At 42.1% G+C, this 24,410-nt stretch overlaps 3 protein-coding genes across 4 annotated transcripts in view; 2 read left to right on the top strand and 1 right to left on the bottom strand.

The window, feature by feature from the left end:
* Positions 1–16,672, bottom strand: part of rnaseh2c (ribonuclease H2, subunit C) — a 100,722-nt gene extending 84,050 nt beyond the window's left edge. Inside the window, exon 1 of the mRNA XM_074648637.1 lies at positions 16,669–16,672. The gene's annotated coding sequence lies outside the window, so the exon portion shown is untranslated. The remainder of the gene's footprint in view (positions 1–16,668) is intronic.
* trmt112 (tRNA methyltransferase activator subunit 11-2) lies at positions 836–6,800 on the top strand. Its single transcript, XM_074648638.1, has 4 exons — positions 836–1,040; positions 2,078–2,179; positions 3,136–3,228; positions 6,371–6,800. The coding sequence occupies exons 1-4, from the start codon at positions 966–968 to the stop codon at positions 6,470–6,472; spliced, it is 372 nt and encodes a 123-aa protein (XP_074504739.1). The 5' UTR covers positions 836–965; the 3' UTR covers positions 6,473–6,800.
* tgfb5 (transforming growth factor, beta 5) overlaps positions 10,095–24,410 on the top strand; it is a 22,335-nt gene continuing 8,019 nt past the window's right edge. Inside the window, exons 1-7 of one of the 2 annotated variants that reach the window (XR_012595587.1) lie at positions 10,095–11,779; positions 13,775–13,938; positions 15,158–15,290; positions 15,404–15,514; positions 17,133–17,313; positions 17,687–17,840; positions 19,656–19,828. Coding sequence is in view for 1 of the 2 variants with exons in the window: in XM_074648621.1 (XP_074504722.1) it covers positions 11,413–11,779; positions 13,775–13,938; positions 15,158–15,290; positions 15,404–15,514; positions 17,133–17,313; positions 17,687–17,840; positions 19,656–19,814 (1,269 nt within the window). In the remaining variant the exon portion in view is untranslated. Of the gene's footprint in view, positions 11,780–13,774; positions 13,939–15,157; positions 15,291–15,403; positions 15,515–17,132; positions 17,314–17,686; positions 17,841–19,655; positions 20,086–24,410 lie in introns of those variants that run through there. The other variant, XM_074648621.1, reaches the window with a different exon arrangement.

Genomic DNA, 24,410 nt, shown 5'->3' with positions numbered 1-24,410 from the left:
ATAACAATAACGTAATAATCCAATCATGTATAAATAATCATATGTAATAAATGTGATAATATTCTTTTGTAAAATATACTGAGAATACTTTTTCTATTTACAATTTAGTTTAAAGGTCCCATATTAAAAAAAAGTTAGATTTTCATGTTTTTTATTATGAAGCAGGCTTAAGTCCTTTATAAATACTGTAAAAGTATCGAAACACTCAATCCACAGGGAAATACACACAGCCCGTATTCAGAAACTCTGCATTTGAAACGAGCTGTAAGGATTTCTGCCCATTTGTGATGTCACAAATATACAATATTTAGACCCTTTACACCGTTTTAAACGTAAACACTCTAAATGTGTCCCAGTTTATTCCTGGTTGCAGTGTATGTGAATGTCATCAGCTGACAGGAAGTACACATGGACCCAAGCTGTTGCCTAGCAACGCAATTCTGTTGCAATTCACTAAAACGGAGCGTTTCAGACAGAGGGTTCTATTCAGGTATATTCAGACCGACAGTATGAGGAAAATAAAGTTTTTTTTTAATATTACAGCATGTAAACATGTTCTAGTAGAAACACAAAATACAAGTATGAACCTGAAAATGAGCACAATATGGGACTTTAAATTTGAATGCAGGATTTTTACTTGAAATGGGGCATTTTTAAATTGTTTTATTTCTATTTGAACATGAGTAACAGAAAACAATCTGAATACAGTATATTACACTGGCTCTAATTTGATTTTATACGAAAGTAAATCACACTAAAGAGACTATCATAGAGAGAAATAATCGGCTGTAACCGAGGAACCAACTGTAGTGGAGTCAAAGCTTCGGGGGAAGCTTTTAAGCGATGCAACAGTAGCACTTCCGATCCACATGTAAACGCAGCAGCGTGATTAAACGTAGATGATATTATATCTGTCTACATTTACCTGAACAACACCGTTTAAACAGTGAGATCTGTTACTTAACATGAAGCTGCTCACGCACAACATCCTGACCTCTCACGTGAAGGGAGTCACTAAAGGATACCCGCTGCTCATCAAGGTAACAACACTGGACACACCTGGACACACCTGGAGAGATCACATGGATAACATGGATAACGCTAACACCACTGACTCAAAGCATCACCTCTAGTCTCAATGTCCTGCTGTGTCTGATGTTTCAGCTCAAAGCTGCTTGTATCGTTCAACATGTGATGGTTGTTTGTAACTAGAGGTTAGCAAGCTAGCAGCAGGAATGAAACAACCAAAACAACAACAATAAAACAACTTGATTAGAATTACAGATGAAACTTTATGTCTCAACATATATTGAATTTCAATATAATCTCTATATTAAATGTTGTGATACTTCTCTGGTCAAAATCACACCCTGTTTGCTACCTAGTGCAATATATTGTATTATATTTATTATTTTATTATTATTTATATTATTTATTTATTATATTATATTATTATTATATTTATATAATATTTACCCTCTGCCATTTAATTAGAGTTTCTCAATTCTCAATGTGAAATATATGCATTATTATGTCCTAAAAATAATCCCCTTAATGGAAAACGAGCACGTGTCTATAGCATTTACAGTTTTCTTTATTAAAAAGCAATGCTTCAGATGTGTAACTTACACCTTTGTGACACTATATTGTACCTGTCAGCATTTAATAATTCATTATTCAAGATGTTTATTGTCACACCGGTTATACAAGTACAATCGTGTGAAATACTTTTTGCTGGGAAGCTCCATTAAGAAAACAGTAAGTTAAGTAGCAAAAAATAATAATAAAATAAAAATAATAGTGTATTTACAAATAATATACAGTATCATAATAAAGGAAGTACTTGGTATATGGTAACTATAGAAGCAAATATATATTATAATAATAATAATAATAATGTGTGGAACATCTCTTATTACTGGCCCCTGTAGAGTAAACTATCAGTTGTTTTTTTTATGTCAGTGATAGGAGCAACAGATGGCAGGGGAAGTGATTTCTTTTTTAGATGTTGTTTGACCCTGAGCGTCCTCACTAATTATAGACTGTGTTGTTTCCTCTTGATGTTTTCTTTATCCAGGCGACTGAGGTGAAGGTGAATGAGGTGGACTTCAACCCTCAGTTTGTCAGCCGAATGATCCCCAAACTGGAGTGGAGTGCTCTGGTCCAGGCTGCGGAGGAGGTGAGTCAGACTGCACCAGAGACCGTCAGAGCTTGTTATAAATCACATGTTTTACAAACATGAATACCAGCTAAGACATGGTAAAATCTTATAAGCTGTTAAGTATCTCTCAATAGAAGCAAATAGCTTCTTGGATTTGGAAAAATCCATCAATTCGAAAAGGGAAAAAATATTGTGTAATATCAGAAGAGATTTGTTTTGTTACCTGTTCTTCACTGATTCACTGTAACATGTTGTCTGGTGTTGCATTATAGTTTTTATCTATTGGAAAAAAAAATCTCACATTATAATCCTCTGTAGGACTGAATGAGGAGTACTATGAATCAACAGCAGTGGTCCAGGGGAGGGTTTGCAGATAGGGCTGGGCAATATGGAGAAAATCAAATACCACAATACTTTTGACCAAATACTTTGATATCGATATTGCGACAATTGTACACATCGTAGGGTTGACCATTGGTGCTTTCACAAAATATTCACACAATGAAATTTTTGGTAAAATAATCTTCAGTAATGTGGATTTTATGACTAAGTGTGTAAAGGTACATAATAGAAGAGCTAGAACAGTCTGGTAAGTTCAGAAAATGCATCACTTTACTGTAATGCAGCCTTTAAAACCACAAAAAGACAACCCTTGTGTCATATTCCAACATCCAAAATCTAAGAAGATATGTAGTCTCATATCATGATATCGATATATTGCCCGGCCCTAGTTGCAGATGAACGAACGGTTAACACAATGTTAACTCCTGAGGCTTGATCCCTCAGTATACAGTAAACAGTACTCCATCACTGGGGTCCTGGGTTTTGTGTCATTGTGTTTTTATTTCTCAGGTGTCTCGTTCACCAGTAGGTGGAGAATACGTCATGATCTTTTCTGCCACCCAGTAACATCCACTAATGAATTTACAGCTGCCCAGTTTGAACACTTGTTACTGTCTCTTTCCCCTCTTTAGTTGGGTCAACGGCAAGACCTGCCGGCTGAGCTGGTGCCAGAATACGAGAACAACGAAGAGTTCCTGAAGAAAGTGCACAGAGTGCTGTTAGAGGTAAGAAGCTCACAGTTATTCCTGTCAGTACTGGTGGGTGTTTTGACTGCTACCTATTACTACAGTATGTAGAAACAGGACGTGTGTGTGTGTTCTTTTTAGGGTGGTGACTGACGACTGTTTTCATTATCGACTAATCTGCAGATTGTTTTCTCGATTACTGGATTAATCTTTTGGTCTTTGTTGACGTCAACAGATGTCTTGTTTTGTCCGACCAACAATCCAAAACCAAAAGACGTTTAGTTTACAATGATATAAAACAGAAAAATCACATTGGAGACGCTGGTATCAGAGAATATCTGGCATCTTTGCTTAAAAACGGCTGAAAAACATCAATTGATTATCAAAATAGATTAATTTTCTGCCGATCGACTAATCAATTTACCGACTATTTGGTGCAGCTGTAGTTCTTTTCCCCGTGGTTATAAAGATCTTGTTTTAGGGCAAATATGCAAATTCACAAGTTATAATAATCTCTTTAATTTGTAATCAAACCAACACATCTTCACGAGCTTGAAACCATTTTAAAAGTAAGAAAAAGGATGTTGTGGTCCTTTTGTGAACGAACCATTAGGATAATTATGGGATTAGTTTGTGTAGAACATTTAAGTACACCTTTTGGATAAAACGGCTAACAATATTCACTCTCAGTCGGTAACATAGAAAGGTACAGGAGGCACTTCACATCCTGTTTCTATTACTGGCAATAGCAATTAGCAGCAACGCTTTCATGTGGTCGTTTCCTGCACAGTCTTGTTTTTCATAAGTGCACCGCGTCCGTTCAGCAGAGGAGAGTGCCATTTATGTTGAGATCAAACACAGGAACTAAAATACTGTAGTTTCAGACATTATTTTAACCCCAATATGTGCACTGCACGGCCAAAAGTATGTTGAGTCCCAAATATTACACACATGTGATTGTTGAACACCTCATTCCAAATATACAGTGCTTTTCTACGTTGATGGACAGAGCGCTTTACACTTTACACTCTCATTCACACACTCACACACTTGATGGCGACAGAGGAGCCAGGGATCGCACCGCCAACCCTGCGATTAGTGGACGACCCGCTCTTCCTCCAGAGCCACAGCCTGCTGCTATGTCATAGCCCATTTGTGCTGCTATGACAGCCATCATTGTTCTGGGAAGACTTTCCACAAGATTATGGAGCCTGGCTGCGGGGATTTGCTCCAATTCGGCCACCACAGCATTAGTGAGGTCCAATACTGGTTCCAGTTCATCTCAAATGTGCTGGATGAGGTCGATGTCAGGCCAATCAAGTTCTTCCACACCAAACTCAGAAATCTATTTCTGTATGGACCCGTCTTTGTGCACAGGGGCATTGTCATGATGAAACTGGAAAGGTGTTTGTGTGAATCCTTTAGGTCTAAAAGAAATGTGTTGAATACATTTCCTTCCTTATAAAACATTAGCAAAACCTTTTATTAAAATATATCTTCAATCCTTCATTGTTTACATTAATGTTCACTTGTTGGCAATCTTCGTCTTCTTCACTGCCTTTTTTAGCACAATGCTGCATTTCTTGGCGCATTATCACCACCTGTAGCGGGGGCACACTCCACTAGTGGTCAGAAACTCCACAGGGTACCATTGACTTTATTTGATCTTTGTGGTGACGTACTGGAAAAAAATGTAAATAAACCTCATTAAAATGTAGGTAGTGTTCTAACAGATTTCACGTAATGCTCAGTACTGAAAGGTGTTGACGATGGGTTGGTTACCTGAGCCTACCCATAGCCTATTAAAGGTGCTAAATGCCAGATTGGGAGCATTTGTTATTGCCTCCGCACAGCTCTCAACATGGCGACAGCTGAGCCTATGCTGACAGTGCAAACAACGGCAACCATACTTGCCAACCTTGAGACATCAAAAAAAGGGAGGATTTCAAAACCAAAGTTTGAGTTTCAGAGACTTTTTCTTCCTGCATTCTGATGACTTTAAAAGAAGGAAAATATCAAAATATTAAGTACAGTGCCTACTTTTAATTTTAATTTTAATTCTCAGGAAAGAGAACTGAATAATTTGCCCCTCTGGTGTGAACTTCAGGTATAAACGGGGATAATATTCATCAGTTTTTATTCATTCATAAATTTGTTTTGCTCTGCTCGAGTATTTCTTTCTCTTAGTACTCTCCATTTTTCTCTCCGTCTCTCACTTACCGAAGGCCCTTTTGGACACAAGGCCAGAACGGTATCACTGCACTCTGAAACCCATTGTTTCCAATGGTTTGCGCCACGCCACGCCAACTTTTCGCTGCGTCCAGTGCCATTGACTGCGTCCAGCAACTTGGGCGCTGCACAGCGCGTTGTGTGGGTCACGAGCGTATATGTATCTATGGTCGCGAGCAGCTCTCTTCCGCCGGTAAACAACACTTGGTGTAGCTCTATTGCTGTCCGAGTGGAAACAGTAGGGCTTATATACGCTCTACCATGCCAGAAACAGGTTGAGATAAGGAGAAGGAAAAAAAGTGTGAAAAACAGGAGTGGTCAATGAAAAACGGGAATCTCCCGGGTAAATCGTGAGGATTGGCAAGTATGACGGCAACAGTGCTGACAGAGCTAGCAGTGCTATGTTTCTGTGACGGCGGCGTCTGTCAGGACGGTGTTATCAGCTGTAACCGCCTTATAAGAGCAGTGCAGAGCAGCAACCGTGAGCTAGTCAGTGGGGCACGCTCACATGCACTAAAGGCACACGCGGCCAGCCCGGCTATGTCAACAAAGCACAGAGAAGCTCTGATTACAACACACAGAGAGACGTCATTCTCTGCTCAGGTAGACATTACTCCTCTATATCTTTACATAGCAAATAATAGTTTGCTGCTATATTAATGCTCTGCATATCGTATAGAGAACCTTTAAGTTAAACACTTATTACTAAGCTGTCTTTGCAGAATCATATCTTTCTTCATGGCCACAGCCCGGGGTTTGGGAACCATTAATCGGCAAAAAATCATTGTACTTTAGCATTAAGATTTCCCTTAATAGGAACTAAGAGGCCTGGACCAAACCAAAAGTGTGGTGACAGGGGTGTCCAAATACTTTTGTCCATATAGTGTATTTTGCTCTATGGTGACATCTAGTGGTGGTCTCTTACCTCTTGCTTTGAATGTGTGTGTTGCAGGTGGAGGTGATAGAGGGCTGTCTGAAGTGCCCTGAATCAGGACGAGAGTTCCCGATTTCCAGAGGAATCCCCAACATGCTGCTGAACGAGGACGAGGTGTAGGCGGCAGCTCCACGACGTTAACAGTTCCCATACACAACCTCACCCCAAGCTGTCACTCGGATGGGATTGTGGCTATTCAGATGGAGAGGAGAGAGAGAAAGAGAGAGGTTGGACTTACGTTGGTGCCATGAGAGAAAATAGGCCACACTGTTTGGTTGATTGTTGTTATGACATTTAAATGGCTGATGCTGCCATTGGACGGAATAACAGATGGAAATGTTCCCGGAGAGTAACCCCCAGTGGTTTTATCTGTATTTATTTTTGTAACTGTTTGGGTTCTCTTTTTTTTTTCACAATAAAACTTTCCTGATTTCTACGACAGCCAAAATTGTTTTAGGTTTCTGTGGAAAATATGGATTTTCTTATATTACAGACATGCTAAAATATATAACCCCCTAGGCTCCGTGAGCGAGAGGCAGCAGGCTCTGAACCCCATCTCGCCCTCTCTCAGGGCTTAAGAAAGTGCTGAGGGCCAGATGACGTGGCAGTGCCTCGTCTATATTTGGCTTTGAGGAAAAGAGGCAGAAAAAGGAGGCAGGCTAGAAGTTGTTTTTGAGGAAGTCGGACCTTTTTTTTTTTTCATGCCTCACAGTACAGCACCCACACAGGACACCCCACCTCGGCGGGCCCCTGTGATCTGAGATGCCCCACGGTGTGTCTGATATTTTAAGGAGTTATAAGAACGAGTCGAAGTCCACATAGACATATTAAGAGTCTTTCTAATCACTTCTGGATGTCTACGACGGTGCAGCTGCAGCAGTCAAGTTGGAACAGGAGGCTGTTTGTTCACAGGCGGCGTTATCATTTTTAGAAACCTTGCCAGGACAGACGAAGAAGAGGGGGGTTTGCCCTGACCAGAAGCCTCGAGGCAGCCTGAGTCTCTCCTACCTTTCCCTTCTACTTACAGCAATTACAGGCCTGCACCCGCAACTATAATAATGATATAATGGGATGGCAGCAGAGCAGCAATAAAAACCACCCCTGACAGATTAACAGTCCTCTCCAAGTTCTGAGCTGTAATTAACAATGAGACCGAAAGAGGAACAGAGAGGAAAGAAAGGGCCTAGATTGAAAGCTAGAAAAGATAAAGATAAAAAGGGATGGGCTGTGGAGGGATTTAATAAAATTAGGTTAGACGTGAACTGGCACGAGTGAGTCTAAGATAAATATCGCACTGAGATCTAAAGCTGCATTTTGAAATCACTGGCTCAGACTAGTAAATATTTCCCCATCTTCTATTTAATCATTTTGCAATTTATTTTGACATTTTGGGAAATATGCTTCTTGGCTTTAGTGCAGTCTGTTAGCTTAGCAAAAAGACTAAATCCACCCACTAGCATCTCTAAAGCTCACGAATTAACATGGGATATTTCATTTGTTTACTTTGCAACAAACTATAAAAACGACAATTTACCGTTTAGATATGTACACGACTATTTCTTGGCTGGGACCAGTAACTTCCCGGAGTCTCAACTGGGTCTCCTAGCAACAGGTCATAGCAAAGCACGGACATAACTGTTTTGTTTACACTTCGTTTTTTGTAGGGATTTAACAAACGAGGTATAACATGTTCATTTTAGTGAGCTTTAAAAGTGCTGGTTTGCGGATTTTGTTAAAGTGGCAATAGACAAGTTTTGTTTGCTTTAACCTATCATTATAAAGTAGATTGGACAATGTAACGGCTATAGAATAATGAGACCAACGGCATTTAGACTGGTTCCCTACAAGCCTCGCTTTCACTATGCAATGCTGTCTGCCACCAGGTACGATCTCCTGGGAAAATAAAGACTTGATTTACAGCACAAAGGAAGTGCGGCAGCTACTGCACAACCAAATCAGGAAGAGGATAGTGGTTTAGTTTATCCAGTTTCTAAAGAGTATTAATTAGGGGCAGTTCGTGGGGACTTGGCTTGGGAACCGGAAGGTCGCTGGTTCAAGTCCCCCGCAAGGACCATGGAGTACGGAGTGTGGACTGGTGCCAGTTCGCCTCACTGCAGAGATTACCTGCGATGTCACGACACATATCACATGAAAATCCATCTTGTCAGACTTGAAGTAATGTGTTTTTGGCCAGCAGACCACGGACCAATCAGCTGTGAGGAGCTACTGGCAGCTACGTGTGTGCTGTGTGTGAGGCGACCCTGGATGTATGAAGAGAACTGGGTACAGCATTGGTGGCGGGCTCCCGTTCATTCCTATGAGAGTTTCTCAGTGGCACACGAAGCAAAAAGTTTCACTTCCGAGTGATAAAGTACCCGGATCATCCAGCGATCTTCCGTATCCATTGGACGCAGTAGGGTTTTCTTTTACCTCCGCCTCCCAGCCCTCGCTCCAGCCCCGCTCTGGATCTCATTCACATGTACAGAGGAATGAAAATAACTCTGGATTCAGCTATTAGTGCATTTGTTTTTTACTTTTAGGACCCAATGATTTAAATAAGGGCTATTCAAGTGTTCATACTGGGAAGTTGATTCACCTAAAAAAAAAAAAAAGATCCGCTGAGTTACACATGTCTCTTTCCCTATGTAAGTGTATGGGAAAAAGTCTTTTTGGGCCCAATGGCATCACGTGACAGACACGGAAGTTGTAGTACCATCGTTTGGCCAGTACGAAAATTTGCTACAAAGCTTGGCGCTCTTCCTGGGGGTTTGGAGGCGACACCTAGAGGCGACTGTTTGTTCTAAACAACAATGGCGGCTCCTGAAGAGGTTAGCGTAGCTGCGATAGCATCAGTTATATCAGAACTCGAGAGTCTTTCTTCCCTGAAAGAAGCGCAAAGAACGGCACTGAAGGTTTTTCTCGATGGAAAAGATGTTTTCACTCTTCTCCCGACTGGCTTCAGCAAGAGATTGATTGACAGATGGTTCATCCAATCACCTGCCAAGTATTTTTTGAAAGTGCCCTTTGCCTTTTTCCAAACAGTTTCCACCGACGGCTTCTCCAATTGGTTCTGTGAAACAAACCCTCTGCCCCCGGGTACGATCTCCCGGGAAAAAGGCTTGATTTATGGCACAAAAGAAGTGCACCAACCATTGTGCAACCAAGACATGAAGGGGATGGCGCTTTTATTTCCCCCCCGTAGCTATCCTTAGTTACCAAAGAGTATCAATTCGGGCTGGCAGTATAGCTCAGTCTGTGGGGACTTGGCTTGCGAACCGGAGGGTCTCCTGTTCAAGTCCCCACACGGATCAAGTGTGGACTGGTAGCTTGAGAGGTGCCAGTTTGTCTCCTGGGCACTGCCGAGGCTGAAGCAGGAAGAGAAACGTTATAGCATTTATTTCTGCAAAACGTCCACTGTACATTCACTAGGTATTCCCAGCTACTAACTCTTCTGCAGTGTGGAGTGAGCTCGCATGCACGTCTAGAGGTGGAGCGAGACAGCGAAAGCGCGCGCGGTGAGTAAGTGAAGGCAAGCAGGCAGGCAGCAGAGACTCTGGTCACATGCAAGCGCGCATGGGATCCCGACCCGGTACATTTATACGTGTAAAAAGTTACAAACAGTCCCTTTAAGTTATCAATCTTCTTATCTAATAAGACAGTGAATAAGCATTTTTGCCAAAATGTGGAACTACTCCTTTAAGCCTGATGTGTCCTCAGGGGGATGTTTACCTGCAGAGAGAGAGAGAGAGTGAGTGATGCATTTTTGTGGAGAGAAATTGCAAAATGTGTGTGAGAGAGAGGAAGATGGCTCTTGCCTACATAATCACACACTCCCTTCCCTTTGGTGGCAACCCAACCCACCACCACACCACCACCATCACCACACCACCTCTCTCACATCCAGTCCCTCCTCCTCCTCCTCCTCCTTCTGTCTGAGCATTTCTCTCAGAGGATCTGCACAATAATGGAGTCCCATCAAGTAGCAGCAGGTCTCGGTGTTTTCAGCACAGCTTTCAGACTGGAGCTCATTTAGACCCGAGGATCTGTAATTCACTGTAAAGTTTTCCCCTTCTTTTTTTTTTTTAATTGACAGCACAAGGACTTTCTTTCATATTTTTTTTTTCTGCGTCATGTTTTTTTATGTCGTCTGACTTTTTTTTCCATGTTTTGATGTTTATATGAGGGGGATTAACAGGCCCACCAGGGTTTCTCCGACATAAATCAACAGTTGCTGAGTTAGTGCCGTCTGCTTTCTGTTTACCTTTACCTACCAGGGAATGAGAGGACCTTTTTTTAAAGCTGCATGAGATTTTGTGGAAGAGGCATGGGCCAGTCTTTTGCTCCACAGGTGGGTCTACTGGAGGTGAGAGCTCGTGAGCTGTGCTGCTGCAGATGAAGGTTTTTGTTTGGAGGATTTGCGACATGGGCTGAGCTCCTGAGATCAGTCCTTTTCCCCCTGAGAGCTGTTGAATTATCCGAGGATGGACGACGGAAAACGGAGACGGATAAACCTTCGCTTATAGTTCAATATCTTCACCTTTATAAAGCGCGCACGCACCGGCACGAGACACACACCTGAGCTTTTTGAGCGCACCAGATTTGGATTCAAGCTTCAGCCAACTCTCCTATCATCACTACATGTGAGGTTTTTACAGTGGAGTCTGGTTGTAGTTGCGTGAAGAAGCAGTTGTTTTTTATGTGGATCTGCTTCTTTTTATATTTAATAACTTAACTAAAGAATAAAATGACGATGCGTCTTTATGTGTCTGGTGTTAAAATCTGCAGGCGCATGTACGAACACTGTTATATAAGAAGCATAGCAGAATAAATTTCAAAGTCAGCAGATGTGGTTTTCCTTTTTCCACAGAAAGTGGTTTTGACCTAAATAGCCTGTTATAGAACTGGATTTTGGATATTTTGGCTTTATTTTATTCCAGTAAGTTTTTGAGGTTTTTGGTTTTTACGCACTTTACGCACAGATTTCTTGGGATTCATCTGAGTCTCCCACAGTGCCCCTCTAGTAGTCCCAGCTGAGATCCTCTCCGTCTCCTCTCTGGACCATGTGTCTCCCTCGCCTTGTTCTGCTGCTGTTGCTGCTCCGGTTCTCTGGTGTGCTGCTCGTGGAGGGCTTCAACACGTGTCACTCCATCAACCTGGACGCGCAGAAGTCCCGTCGCATCGAGGCGGTCCGCGGGCAGATCCTCAGCAAGCTGCGGATCCGGAGCCCGCCGGCTAAAGACGAGGCCCCGCCGGCCGGATCCGGCTCCGTGCCACCGGAGGTCATGTTGCTCTACAACAGCACGAGGGAGCTGCTCAAGGAGCGCGCGCGTCTCGGCGAGTCCGCGTGCGAGCGCGAGAGCAGCGAAGAGGACTACTATGCCAAAGAGGTCCAGAGGATCAACATGCTGCCACCACGCACCGATACCAGTGAGTCTGCTAGAAGTTATCCAACATTAACATAATATAGTCCTTAGTTCTGATGTAACTCCTTTATATAAACATATAACCTTCATCACCTGCTCACCTGAGTTATTTTTCCTTCTTAGATTGTTTCTTTTGAAAGAGTTTTAGAGGCCTGAAGAGGTGCAATATCCAATATTTAATGAAAGAAATAGCAGCAGTCCATTGTTATAGATCTAACTTATAGCATTATCCTTTTCCTTGCATCATATATATATAGGCTACCACATATTTTTGACTGAATAGGCTGCACCTCCATCAGTACCATTTCTTAATTCACATACTGTGTTACAAGTATTCAGACTTAAACCTGCAGTAGGCAGAACGTTTTGGCATTCTTGGGCAAAAATTCCATAACTAGAAGGGCACTCGGAGAGCGCAGACCTCCGCCAAGGTGCCAGATCACAGATCACAGATCACAGCTGGCGGTACCTTGAGGTGGTCGGCTTATTATTAACACAGTGTGTTTCCGTGTAACGTATCGGCGGATGCCTCTCTCATTCAGCAGCCTTGTTATGTCTTTATAACGTTACACTACATTGTCTCTCTTCCCGTATTCTACTGCTTTTTTCTTGGTCACCGCAGACGGCCAGCAGCTGCCACTGCACCGCAGAGTCTCGCCACACATCCACACACATATCTCTCTCCTCTCAGAAGGAAGAAGGCGGGGTCATGCGTCATCAGTTACACTGTGCATGTGTTATACCTGTGGTCTTAATGCTCAGGCTGATCGGAATCCTTAAAAAAAATCCTGAATCGGGATCATGATCCGGATCGCCACCAAAATCTAATGGATTGTTCATTGTGCTACCCCCCATATCCCTCCAAACCATTTCATTCAAATCCATCGCGAACTTTTGGAGTAATCCTGCTAACAGACAAACAAACAAACCAACGCCGATGAAAGCATAACCCCCTCGGCCTTGGTGGAGGTAATAACCTTTCAGCATATTCAAGTGTTCTGAGAGATAACTAGACTTCTGCACCTCCTCATGGCTCTGTTGTCAGGCTTTAAAAAAATCTAGCCCGTGACGCGAGACTTTGGCCAGTCACAGGTCATTTCAGAGAGAGAGCGTTCCTATTGGCTGTTCATTCAATGGAGGCAGCTGTCAATCACTCGCGAACTCCAAACAAACGGTCAAACTAGGCAGCGCTGATCAAATATGAATCAATATTATGTTACGTTAACGCCTATTTCTCGCCTCAAATGATTTCAGAATCATCTTGTTTCGACTGTTTATATTTGTATCGTGCACTACTGTCAGGATATAGTGACCATTTTATAAAAATAACATTTTTGACTTAATGCACCTTTAATATATCTGGTCCAGGTGTTTCTAACTCTGACCACTCTGCTGGGTAGTTCAGTCTGTAGCAGTGCACTGTATTTTGTAAGGTTGATAAGCCTTGTATGGAAAATGTTTTATAACCAATATCTCAAGCTGTAAACGGAGTGGAGAAGAAGGTTGAAAAGTTATCAACGAGTTATCCTGCCGTCCTCCTTCAACAGCTACTGTAGATGTTCCCTTGAGCAAGGCACTCAGTTCTCCGATGCCTTCAGAGCAGCTTCATGGTGGCAAACTGCCAGCTGTGGTCGGCAGCACGCAGCTCTCACGAACAGAAACAAAACTTGATGTTGATGTACCTCATCTGGGAGATTTTAAGATTAATGTTACGTGGTACATAATTACACAACTGTCTAGTTGGGACGTGATGTTTCAAACAGTAAAATCCATGAACGCAACAATATATTAAACATAAGACCAGACGCTTTTACTCACTACGCCCAAACCTGTAATTTAGTTTCGAGACACTCATCAGCAGTAATTATGTCCGAGACAATGCTTCACCCCTTACAGAGCTTTTAACCAATACTATAAATACAACATTGTCAGAGGAGGCATGAGTTGTTGTTGGATCATTAGTCATCCTTTTTGTGTTTTTTTTTTCTTTTTCATCCAGATGCGTTACAGCCAGCAATCCCCGACCCCCATTACAGAGTCGTCCACTTCGACGTCAGTGGAGTTGACCTGACCAACAGCACCCTGACGAAGGCTGAGTTCAGGATCTTCAGAGCTCCCAACCCGCTGGCCCGGGCCTCCGAGCAGAGAGTGGAGCTCTATCAGGTAAACGCAACACTCACCTGTTTATCACCTTGACTGTAGCAGAACCACCAAAACTAGCATGTAATAGAGTGCTATGGGAAGGAGTCCGGAAACCCGGAAATGAGTTTTGTAGTATTTTAACACTTCCGGTTCCCTCGTCTGGAAGTCAATGGGTTTTTTGAATGGGTTTTTAGTTAGATGCCTGAAATAAGGTCTGTGGTTACCACAAGCTGAAGAGATTTTAACGTTTTGTTTTACGACATGAAATGCATCAAGAAAAATCCCACTTGTGAATTTTTAAACATTTATGTGTCTTAAAAAAGGTGGTTTCTAACAAGTGGCTAAATTTGATCACGCCGACTCGTCCGCCTTTTCAGCCTTGTTAAGTATACTCGCACTCATGCGACCGTGGAGTAGTTCATTTATAGCCTAACGTTAGCTTTTTACTTCTGCCGATTGCATTCACAAAAATCATAAAAGTGGTGTTCATTTGTGGAGATTATCTTGCTGAACAAAACATGTCAGTATCATAAACGTGTGTTTGCCACAGAGCTTATTTTCTGCAATAATCCAAAACCCAATGGAAAAATCCTGTTGGCCTTTTGTCGAGGGAATCAGTGTGATGCTAACGTCCAGGTTGGCCTACAAAAACACATCCCTGGAGCACTCTATAGGGAAATATCAGTGGGAGACGATTGGATCTTTTTAAGCTTTTACATCCAAATAAACACAAATTTTCCGCAATTATGAAGGAGACAGTGAATCCATGATTTTTAAAAATCACCTCAGACCCCTTTATAGTATAAAAGACCCAGGAGTCTCCTCCTCCTCTTTGAAAAATAATGTTCATATCCGCAAGGTGTGAACAGGAATACCATTTAAATTTGTTCTTTTTTATTTGTAAATTTTTCCCTCCAGGAATTTGGGCATAAAGCCAACGAGACTATTATGACAATAAATCTTCACAAATTAAGCTGTATTTATATTTCAACTTGAAGGAGACTTTACCCACCTCTTTCAGAAATATGTTGGCCTGAGGGAATTGAGTAAACATAATTTACATGCCTGATGAAAGATTTGCAGGTTGTTATTGTTTTTATGACTCACAGTAGCACAGTGTTAGACTCTCGTTTGTTATGTAAGAATGAAGGAAGATGAACTCGCTGCCCTCTTTACCACAGTGGAAATTATAACTGTCAGCGACATCACTGTCTTTCTGTGTGTTTGTGTGTTATATCAGTTGCTGAGGCCAGATGAAGAGAGCACCTCCACTCAACGTTATATCGACTCCCGCACTGTGCCGCCGAAGGCGAAGGGAGCCTGGATCTCTGTGGACGTCACTGAAACCATCAAGGACTGGGTGTCAGATCCAGGTTTGCCTCCACATAATGATTCTTATATACAGTATATATAAATGTATATACACTGTGTTTGTGAGCTTCATCTCCATCAGCTGATCTCTTTATGTGTCCTTCCTACTGATCAGAGAATAATCTTGGCCTGAAGCTGGGCGTCCACTGTCCCTGCTGCACCTTCATCCCGTCCACCAACAACATTGTTCCCAACAAGAGTGAGGAGCTGGAGGCTCTCTTTGCAGGTTTGTTGAACTATTGTTTTTTCAATGTATACCATGTTAGCCTAGGCTTTGTACTCATATACTGTATGTTTGTGCAGTGTGGATGACTACAGCAGCTTTCTGAGGCTCGGATCAACAGCCAGCGACATTAAATCTTAAAACTGTATTTATATTTGAACTAGAGGGAGTTAAACCTCCTGTTCCAGAGAAGCTGTTTCATGTCACTGAGAGAGACATTCAGGGATTTTAGATTGAGCCTGAACATGATGATTTTAGATTTTACTAAAGTTTATGTAGATGCTCTTTGTTTGTGGATGACTGTGAGCATGCAACATTAGTAATGTTCCACTCATTCATTAATTTGTGTGCATGAGATAAGTATTTAAAGAGCCAGCACAGCGCACCGCTGCAGTCTCTAACTAGAGTGATGTTGCGCGCTGTCTAGCCACAATTATGCATTACAACGTAGAGGGAGAGCAATTGTACAGATGCTATAGAAGCAATGCTTGCTTATTTATTTATTCATTGTATTTTAGTGGTTTTAGCGATCAGTGGAGCCTTGAGCATTTGTTTTATCATTTTTGTTTATTGTCTGTGTTTGTGAAATGTGTGTACATGATGGATACCTTCTTTTCTTACTGCAAACCAAATTTACCTATGGGTACATAATATAAAGTAACCTGAATCTGAACTACATGCTCTGCTCAGGTAGACATTACTCCTCTATATCTTTACGTAGCAAATAGTTGTTTGCTGCTACATTAATGCTCTGGATATCGTATAGAGAACCTTGACACGTAGCCTCGATTTTATCTGCATGGCCATAGAGATGAGAGATTGAACAGGATAGTCGTTAAAAGCACTTGTGTAAGATTTATCATCACAGAAATAATACCGCAGGTCACAAAATGTGAACATAAAGTGGGGACTCTTCTGCGAGGCGCCTCCAATATGATTCATGAATCACTTTATACACTATCGTACAGGAATAATGGAGAGACTGTTCTTCCACACACTGTGAAACTGTTGAATGTCAGACTGTCTGTGTTGCTTCGTTTAGGCCCCAAATTACAGCACTTTCCTCAGGATTTACACTCCGCCGAGCCAAGTCAGGTTTTTTTTTACCACTTGGAAAAAATATCAACTATTGATACTGATGTGAGACAAGCAGGGGCTTGTTTTGAGCTCAGAAAAACCATGAAATCAGATACAAACAGGCAGGCTGTCGTTCCTGGCTTAGGAATCAACTGTTATATATATGTTTACTGCAATATTTGTTAAGCAATAATCACAAATTGTAGAACTTAAATGTGTCCTACTGCCTTCTCAGAAAAACACGTTGGAGTGTAAAAACCTTACAACGCTGGCATATTACTGTATATCAGGGATACTCAACTTACTTGGCCTGGGGGCTACTTTTTCAAAATAACAGGAGGCTAGGGACTAGTTAATAAACACATAACAGACATTTGGGACTTGGGGATCCTTCCCTGGTACTTTTGTTTGATAAACAAGCCCTATTCGTCTATTTTGATGCTTTTATGCACTCTGGCAACTTATATATAATATATGAGTACAATCAATACACATCCCGTGACCCCGAGAACCACCGTATTAACTGTTACACTTCTCTCCATAGGTGTGGATGATGAGCAGCTTCGCCAGATAAGAAAGCCCGGTCCAGTTAAAGGCCAGGCAGATTTCACCACCAAGACGCCGCACCTCATTCTCACCGTGCTGCCCAGTGACAGAGTGGAGAACCCGGTCAAGAAGAACCGCAAGAAGAGGGCGGCCGCCACAGAAACCACAACCTGCTCCCGGTAAGCCGCCGACCAGCCGCATGCGTGTGTGGTTATGTCTGACAGTGACATGTAGTTTTATACGTCTGAAATCTAGTTGTGGTGGACGGTGGATTTTTTTCTCCTCACCCAAAAACTTTGCAGACTATTGTGTGGCTAAACTAACAATATTGACCCTGTGTTTAGACTGCAGGCCAACAGGCGTGCAGCGTTTTATTTAGACTACCTCGCGCTGCAGGGGAAAACTCTGGCAGCCGCTGGCTCTTCAATGGTGACCCGTTGTCATTTTCCCATGACCCAGCTTTGGGCCCGTGCCCCAGGCCCAGACCATGAAGAGCAGGATGAGAGTTGAAATATTTCTGTGTTTATGTTGTGTCTCTTCTCTGTGTCTCAGCGGCTCAGACACGGGCTGCTGCCTGCGCTCGCTCTACATCGACTTCAGACGGGACCTCAACTGGAAGTGGATCCATGAGCCCAAAGGTTACAAAGCCAACTTCTGTGCCGGCAACTGTCCTTACCTCTGGAGTGCCAACAACCACTATAACATGGTGAGTTGGTATATTTCTATATCTGTGAAATGAGATATGACCTTAAGCTTTATTGGTACCATCCAAAATGTGTCTGTAGCACCAAGTATTCAAAACTATGGAGCGCAAAAAAATGGCATCAAATGGTTTGTCCGATTTAAAGGATATCAAGCACCGCCCGCCAGCGAGAGCAAACTTTCTCATTTTACAGCTAAACAGTCGAAACAAGATGATTCTGAAAACATTTAAGGCGAGAAATAGTCATTACAGCAACAGAATATTGATTCATATTTGATCAGCGCTGCCTAGTTTGACCGCTTGATCGGAGTTTGCGAGTGATTGACAGCTGCCTCCGTTGAATGAACAGCCAATAGGAACGCTCTCTCTCAATGAAATGACCTGTGATTGGTCAAAGTCTCCCATTACTCCCATTAGATTTTTTAAAGCCTGAAAACAGAGCCATGAGGAGGTGCAGAAGTCTAGTTTTCTCTCAGAACACTTGAATTACAATATGCTGAAAGGTTATTATGGGATTTTTGCCCTGAGATGCCAAAAAAAATTGTTTCCTACTGAAGCTTTAATTCCTCAGATCCACTTTGTTTGAACCAGTCCGACAGCATCCAGACAAGTTGCAAGAGAACCATGAAGAACTAATGTTACGTTACTCAGCGCCAGTTGGAGGAAAGGATTTTGTTTGTGTACAAAAACTATGCGGTCGTCAACAAAAAATGTATTGCAGTATGCAAAACATTCGGGTTGGGACTTGCCTGTCTTGATTTGGGACTCAAGTGCGCGAAAAAAAGTGACTCCGTTGCTCCCGTTTAAACAGAAGCAGCTTCACTAACTAAAGTTATTCCTCCGTCTCTAGCAAAACATTCTGGTTTGGACCAAACTCCAATCAACCTCCAGACGGACTTCAATGTACAGAAACTTTGAAATGCGGGTGACGTTTGCCTTTAAATGAGCTTTAAGTGTGTTGTTTGTGGCGACTAAACACCACAGTTAGCTAAAATCGGTTAACCCCAGCGTCATAAATGGGCTGTCACCTCGCAGTTGCCAGTTACACAACATATAGGCTTACGCAACACCGCCTGTTTGTCTTGTAGCTTATGATTTGGCCTGGAGCCACACTGACACTTTTTCTTTCTTCATTTCCTTTATTGTAATATAGATTTTATATTTTTCACATTTATTTGACACTTAATTTGCTGCAATGAGACATTTTGCTGCCGCTGTGGCTTTCACAGGATTGGATTTTGCTTGGTTTCAGTTTTTGTTGTACATGTTAAAAAGTATTTGAAAGACAAATAAGGACAAACATTGACAGACAGGTGTTATAGGATATAGTGCCAATGGTTAAACTTTGATAGTATTAGAAGCACAAGAAGTAGTCAGACATTTGGGAAATGAGTTTATTCGCTTCCTTGCCTAGAGTTAGATGAGAAGATTGATACCAGTCTGTGAATGTGACGCTCCGCCCGCAGCTGGTTAACTTAGTTTAGCATGAAGACTCAAGACGGGTAATTATTGTAGAACTATTCCTTTAACAGCGGCCTGGCAACTTAAGCAAACAACCCCACAGCTGTCATCACATTTTGATTCAAACGTTGTCATGATTGGTATAAAATATACATGACATCACCTTTTTCCCAACTGAGCCCTGCACGCTACACACCACGGAGAAGAGCAAAGACAAAACACAAATACAGAAAGTAACTCAAATAAAATTAACCAAAACTGCTCTGAGTTTGGCAAAACCTTACGTTCATGAAGGACCTCATCATTCATAGTAAGATTTCTTATATTAACTCTCCCATGTTTCTTTCCCCCGGTCAGATCCTCCCTTTGTACAACAAGCTGAACCCTGAGGCCTCCGCCTCGCCCTGCTGCGTCCCTCAGGACCTGGAGCCCCTCACCATCATGTACTTCATAGGCCGCACACCACGAGTTGAACAACTCTCCAATATGGTCGTCAAATCCTGCAAGTGCCGCTGAGTTCGGAGGTAGAGGTGAGGGAGGAGAATGATTACAGGACCAAAACTACAAACTGTTTCGCTGAGGGGTGGGGGGGGTAAAGACGAGATGACAGACGGATCCTTTGTTCATTAATCTTTGCTGTTTGATCACCTTTAGCAGACTTTTGAGATATTTTTACTCACATTCTTAACAGGCATGAAAACTTGTTCATTCTCTGGAACTTTCTGTTTGATATAGGACACTGTAAATATGACAACATAGCTGTATTAAACCTGTACCTGATATTAAAGGGCTGTTGTGTGATTTGGCCACATTTGGTCTGCATGAAAAGGATTCTTTTTTATCCAGATTTTGATTCCACCTCGGCCGTTTATATGCCTGCGGCGGCGGTGCAGCAGGGCGAGCTACACGTGTTTGCTTTAGGTTTGAAGGTGTTGATAGGACGGAGGCGGCGTGGAAAGATTTGCAGACTGAGATCTTTAGGCGAGGGAGGCAGATAGAAAAGAGAGAGAGAGGAGCTGTGTCCAGGCGGAGGCCCTGCCAGCTCTCTGCGGTTCCCGGGCTGAAATCTGCCCGGCGTAAACAGGATGTGAAAGATTTCCAGACACCGACCCGACCACTCACGGAACGCTAGATTTAAATGCTCCCCTCATCTCCTCTGTCTCTCTCTCTCTCTCTCTCTCTCTCTCGCTCTCTCTCTGCTCGAGGTTCTGGGATTTGTGGTGGGAGGAGAGAGGGAGAAAAGAGAGGCTTTGAAAATGAGACGTGGGATGATAGGGCTGTATTTGGACCGGCTACAAGTTTGGAAGGTGGTATTTTGCAGCCTTAGCAAATTTGTACCTATTTGGGTCTAGCTCAAATATTCCGCACTCACACTCTCCTGCTCATTTTCTGAATGTGCATTTATTATCTTTATTGTAGAAAAGCTGTTGACTCATTGCTATTCCTATACTATGATTATATTTTGTCATACCGATGTTTTACCACCAGTCTCACTGACACACACACACAGTCTCTCTCTACACCCGAGTGTCCACATTGACCACTTTTGATAGAATGTCTAAATGTCTGAAAATAAAAAACATCCCCAGGGCACATTTTAAATATAGGCTCTCTGGTATGCCAGTGGTTTGTGTGTGTATGTGTGTGTGGACAGTATGTGTGTGTGTGTGTGACTAGTGAGGTCATGCATAATGGCACAGAAATTATTCCCTGGCTTTTATTGTGAATTTTTATTGTGATAGTTCTCTCGGTGACCCCGCTGAAGTCAGATGTGGATTTATGTATTTAATTTTTTGGGGATGTGTGTCTGTGTTTTGAAAACTTGGTTGACAATAACGTTTTAGTTGAATAGGGAGCAGTCCAGTCGGACAAATACATGGTTGTCACAACAACATCCGGTCATGGTGGATGGTTTTAACAGAGCCAGCCGGCGTTTTACTGAAGTTATATCTTGTTTGTGATTGGCTGGCAACTGTTTTTAAAAACAACATTGTATAGAGAGTTGCCAAGTTGGAGGAGCTGCTTGTTTTCTGAAGTTTTTTTTCTCCGTCCTGTATTCCCATTTCAATTCTTCTTCAGTGTTGCTTAACATAGAAACATGGGACTCTGCCGGATTATGTAACAGTCATATAGGTTTACGTCTATTCCACCAGTTTAAAATATTTGTTGCTGAGAATTCATGTTTTATTCGTCTCTTTGTCGTGGTGGACGGCTCTAAATACTATGATACCCATGAGCCTCAGCCACCGTTGCCATGGAAAATCCCAATCAAAGCGGTTGATATTTTTTTAAGCGCCATTATATTCAGCTCACCTCCGACCAAGGACCATTCAACTCCTCTGGTTGCAAAAAGAAGTCTGATTTTATAGAAGTCTTTGAGAAAATGAGCCTTCTACTCACTTGATTTATTACCTCAGTAAACATTATAAACATGATTTTATGGTTTCAATCACTAGTTTCAAGTCTTCTAAAATACAGCATGATGTTCATTTTGTAAATTATGGTCCCATTTAGAGTCAAATAGACCATAAAGCAGGGAATGCTTTAGGGCGTGGCTACCTTGTGATTGACAGGTCGCTACCACGGCGTTGTCCGGTCTGGGAGTTGTCCACATTTTTGTCTTACAACTTTAACTCTTTCACAGTGTGTTTCCAGTTCATGAAAGTAAATTGTAACATTTTTCTCGCCTAAAAATGTTCGGTTGAACTTAGCTCTTAACAACAATAGATAATATCATATCATAATTTACTTGTTGATTATATTGTGTAGTGTTAATCTGAATCTGCAAAGTAACTAAAGCTTTAAAATAAATGTAGTGAAATAAAAAGTACAATATTCCCTCTGTATGGAGTAGAAGTATAAAGTACCTCAAAATTGAATTAAAGTATAGTACTAGTAAAGGTTTCTTTCCACCACTTATGTCTGGATGCCCTGACAGGTAGTTTGTTTATTTTTTGTAATTTTGTTGAACTGATCCTTTAATGTCCTGAAATTGAGGGGAGATACGTCCATCCGAGCGACTTCTGCTGTTTAAATAGCTTAAAGAGATACAAACTGTTCTCCAGCCATTGCAGTAAAATAGTTTTTTCTAGCCACAGTGAGAATGCAGTGTGTGTGTGTGTGTGTGTGTGTGTGTGTGTGTGTCGGGGTGCTCGAGCTGTGGTTAGGCTCCCTCCCCCCCGAGTAAACTAGCCCCAGCATCTGTTAGTCTTTTCCACTTAACTACCCCTTGCTATATCCAACCTGTACTTATCCCACGGTAGAGCGCCTTGCTCTGTCTCACACTGGGTCCCACTGTCCTTGAGAAGGAAGTCTATCGACCCCCGCTCACACACACACACAACATAAACCATGTCCGTGCCTTTGACCTTGAGAGGGCGTGTACACACAGACCCTCCAGACATCCAAAGCACACCCAAATATCCATACATCCGGCCTGTATAGCCTCCATATAGCCCAATCTGTCGTGATTCATGGCTCTGGTTCTTCCCATACTGACCAAAAAATGTCAGACAGCCCTTGATAACGGTCGTAAAATGTTCTTGAGGATGACAGAAAGCAATTCTCTCTTTCTCACATGCACCTTGTGGTCCGTGTCAAATATAGCTCACATTACAGGTCTGGACGAGACTTTTTTTATCCGACACACAGCTAGATTGAGATTGTTCCTATTTATTTCTTGGCAGTTAAATTAAAATAGAGCTCTCAGGGCAACAGGACACCATAAACATAAAATAAGAAGTTATACAAGCAGCAGAAGAGCGGTAATGAGACAGAGGAGTAAACAGAAGATACCGATCTGTGGCCTCAGCATTATTGAAGCCATATTCACCGAGCAGTCAAACTTAAAGACTGAGATGTACTTGATGCCCTACAGGGACAAACCCACAGAGGCCCGTCTATGTCTGTTCTCTTTTTAAACACAAGGGGGCGACATTTCTTCTATTTCTGTCATGGCAGGCTGATTCAATTCAAAGTGACATTAAATTGTGTTTAATCACAGTTAAGTCTATCAGTATTGAGCTGAACTTACTGCAAAGGTGACTGTAGAAGTCATTTCAAATGAACAAATGTTGTGAAAGAAGTGCTCAGATTTTTTACTTAAAGGTGTAGTATGCAGGATTTTCCTAAAAAATATAATGTATAGACTCATTAAAAAACAATAGTCCCTCTCAGTCGTCACTTCTGACCCACTAGAAGTGTGTGGTGGAGTCTGTATCTGCAGAGACACTACCGTCGGCCTGTATTTTCTTATTATTTTTCAGTGTTTGGGAATCTGTGTAGCCCCCACGCATGCGTGTTGTAGCTGGTTGAGGTGGAGATAATTTTTATATATGTTACTATTTGGTGAGTTAACCCTTAAAGGTCCTCTATATGATATCCAGAGCATTAATATAGCCGCAAACAGCTATTAGCTATGTAAAGATATAGAGGAGTAATGTCTACCTGAGCAGAGAATGAAGTCGCTCTCCCTCTGTGTGTGTTGTAATTGGAGCTTCTCTGTGCTTTGTTGACATAGCCGGGCCGCCCGCCCGTGCATTTAGTGCATGTTTGTGCACGTGTGTGTGCCCCACTGGCTAGCTCACGGCCGCCGCGCTGCACTGCTCTCATACGGCGTCCTAACCACCGTTATCAGCTGTGGTGTTAGCTATGTCTGCAGTGTTGGCCTTGTTTCCACTGTTAGCACCGTTGGCACCATTGGCTGCGAACCGCCAGCTCAGTTGTCGCCATGTTGAGTCGTGCGGAGCCAATAGAAATGCTCCCAATCTTGCATTTAGCAGCTTTAACAATATATTCATTTAGAAACACATTACATGTTCTCTATTTTAAAGAATTATCTGCAAAGTAACTTAAGCTGTCGGATAGTGGAGTAAAAAGTACAATGTTTACCTCTAACTTGTAGTGAAGTATAAGTGAAAAGTATCAAAATTGTATTTAAGTATTGTAATGCAGTAAAAGTAACTAAGTACCTTCCACCACTGTAGGCCCCCTTTGTGTGTAACATATTCAAATTAATATATAAATGAATATCAATGTTTTTAAAGTAACTAACGAAGAATTAAAGAAAGATTTACAGACTGTATTTGAACAATTGTTTGCTTGTAAATGTTT

This window comes from Sebastes fasciatus, chromosome 10 (assembly GCF_043250625.1).
Source record: "Sebastes fasciatus isolate fSebFas1 chromosome 10, fSebFas1.pri, whole genome shotgun sequence".
Lineage (NCBI taxonomy): Eukaryota > Metazoa > Chordata > Actinopteri > Perciformes > Sebastidae > Sebastes > Sebastes fasciatus.
The sequence above is the reverse complement of the archived record's forward strand: the minus strand, read 5'-3'. Positions and strand labels throughout refer to the sequence as shown.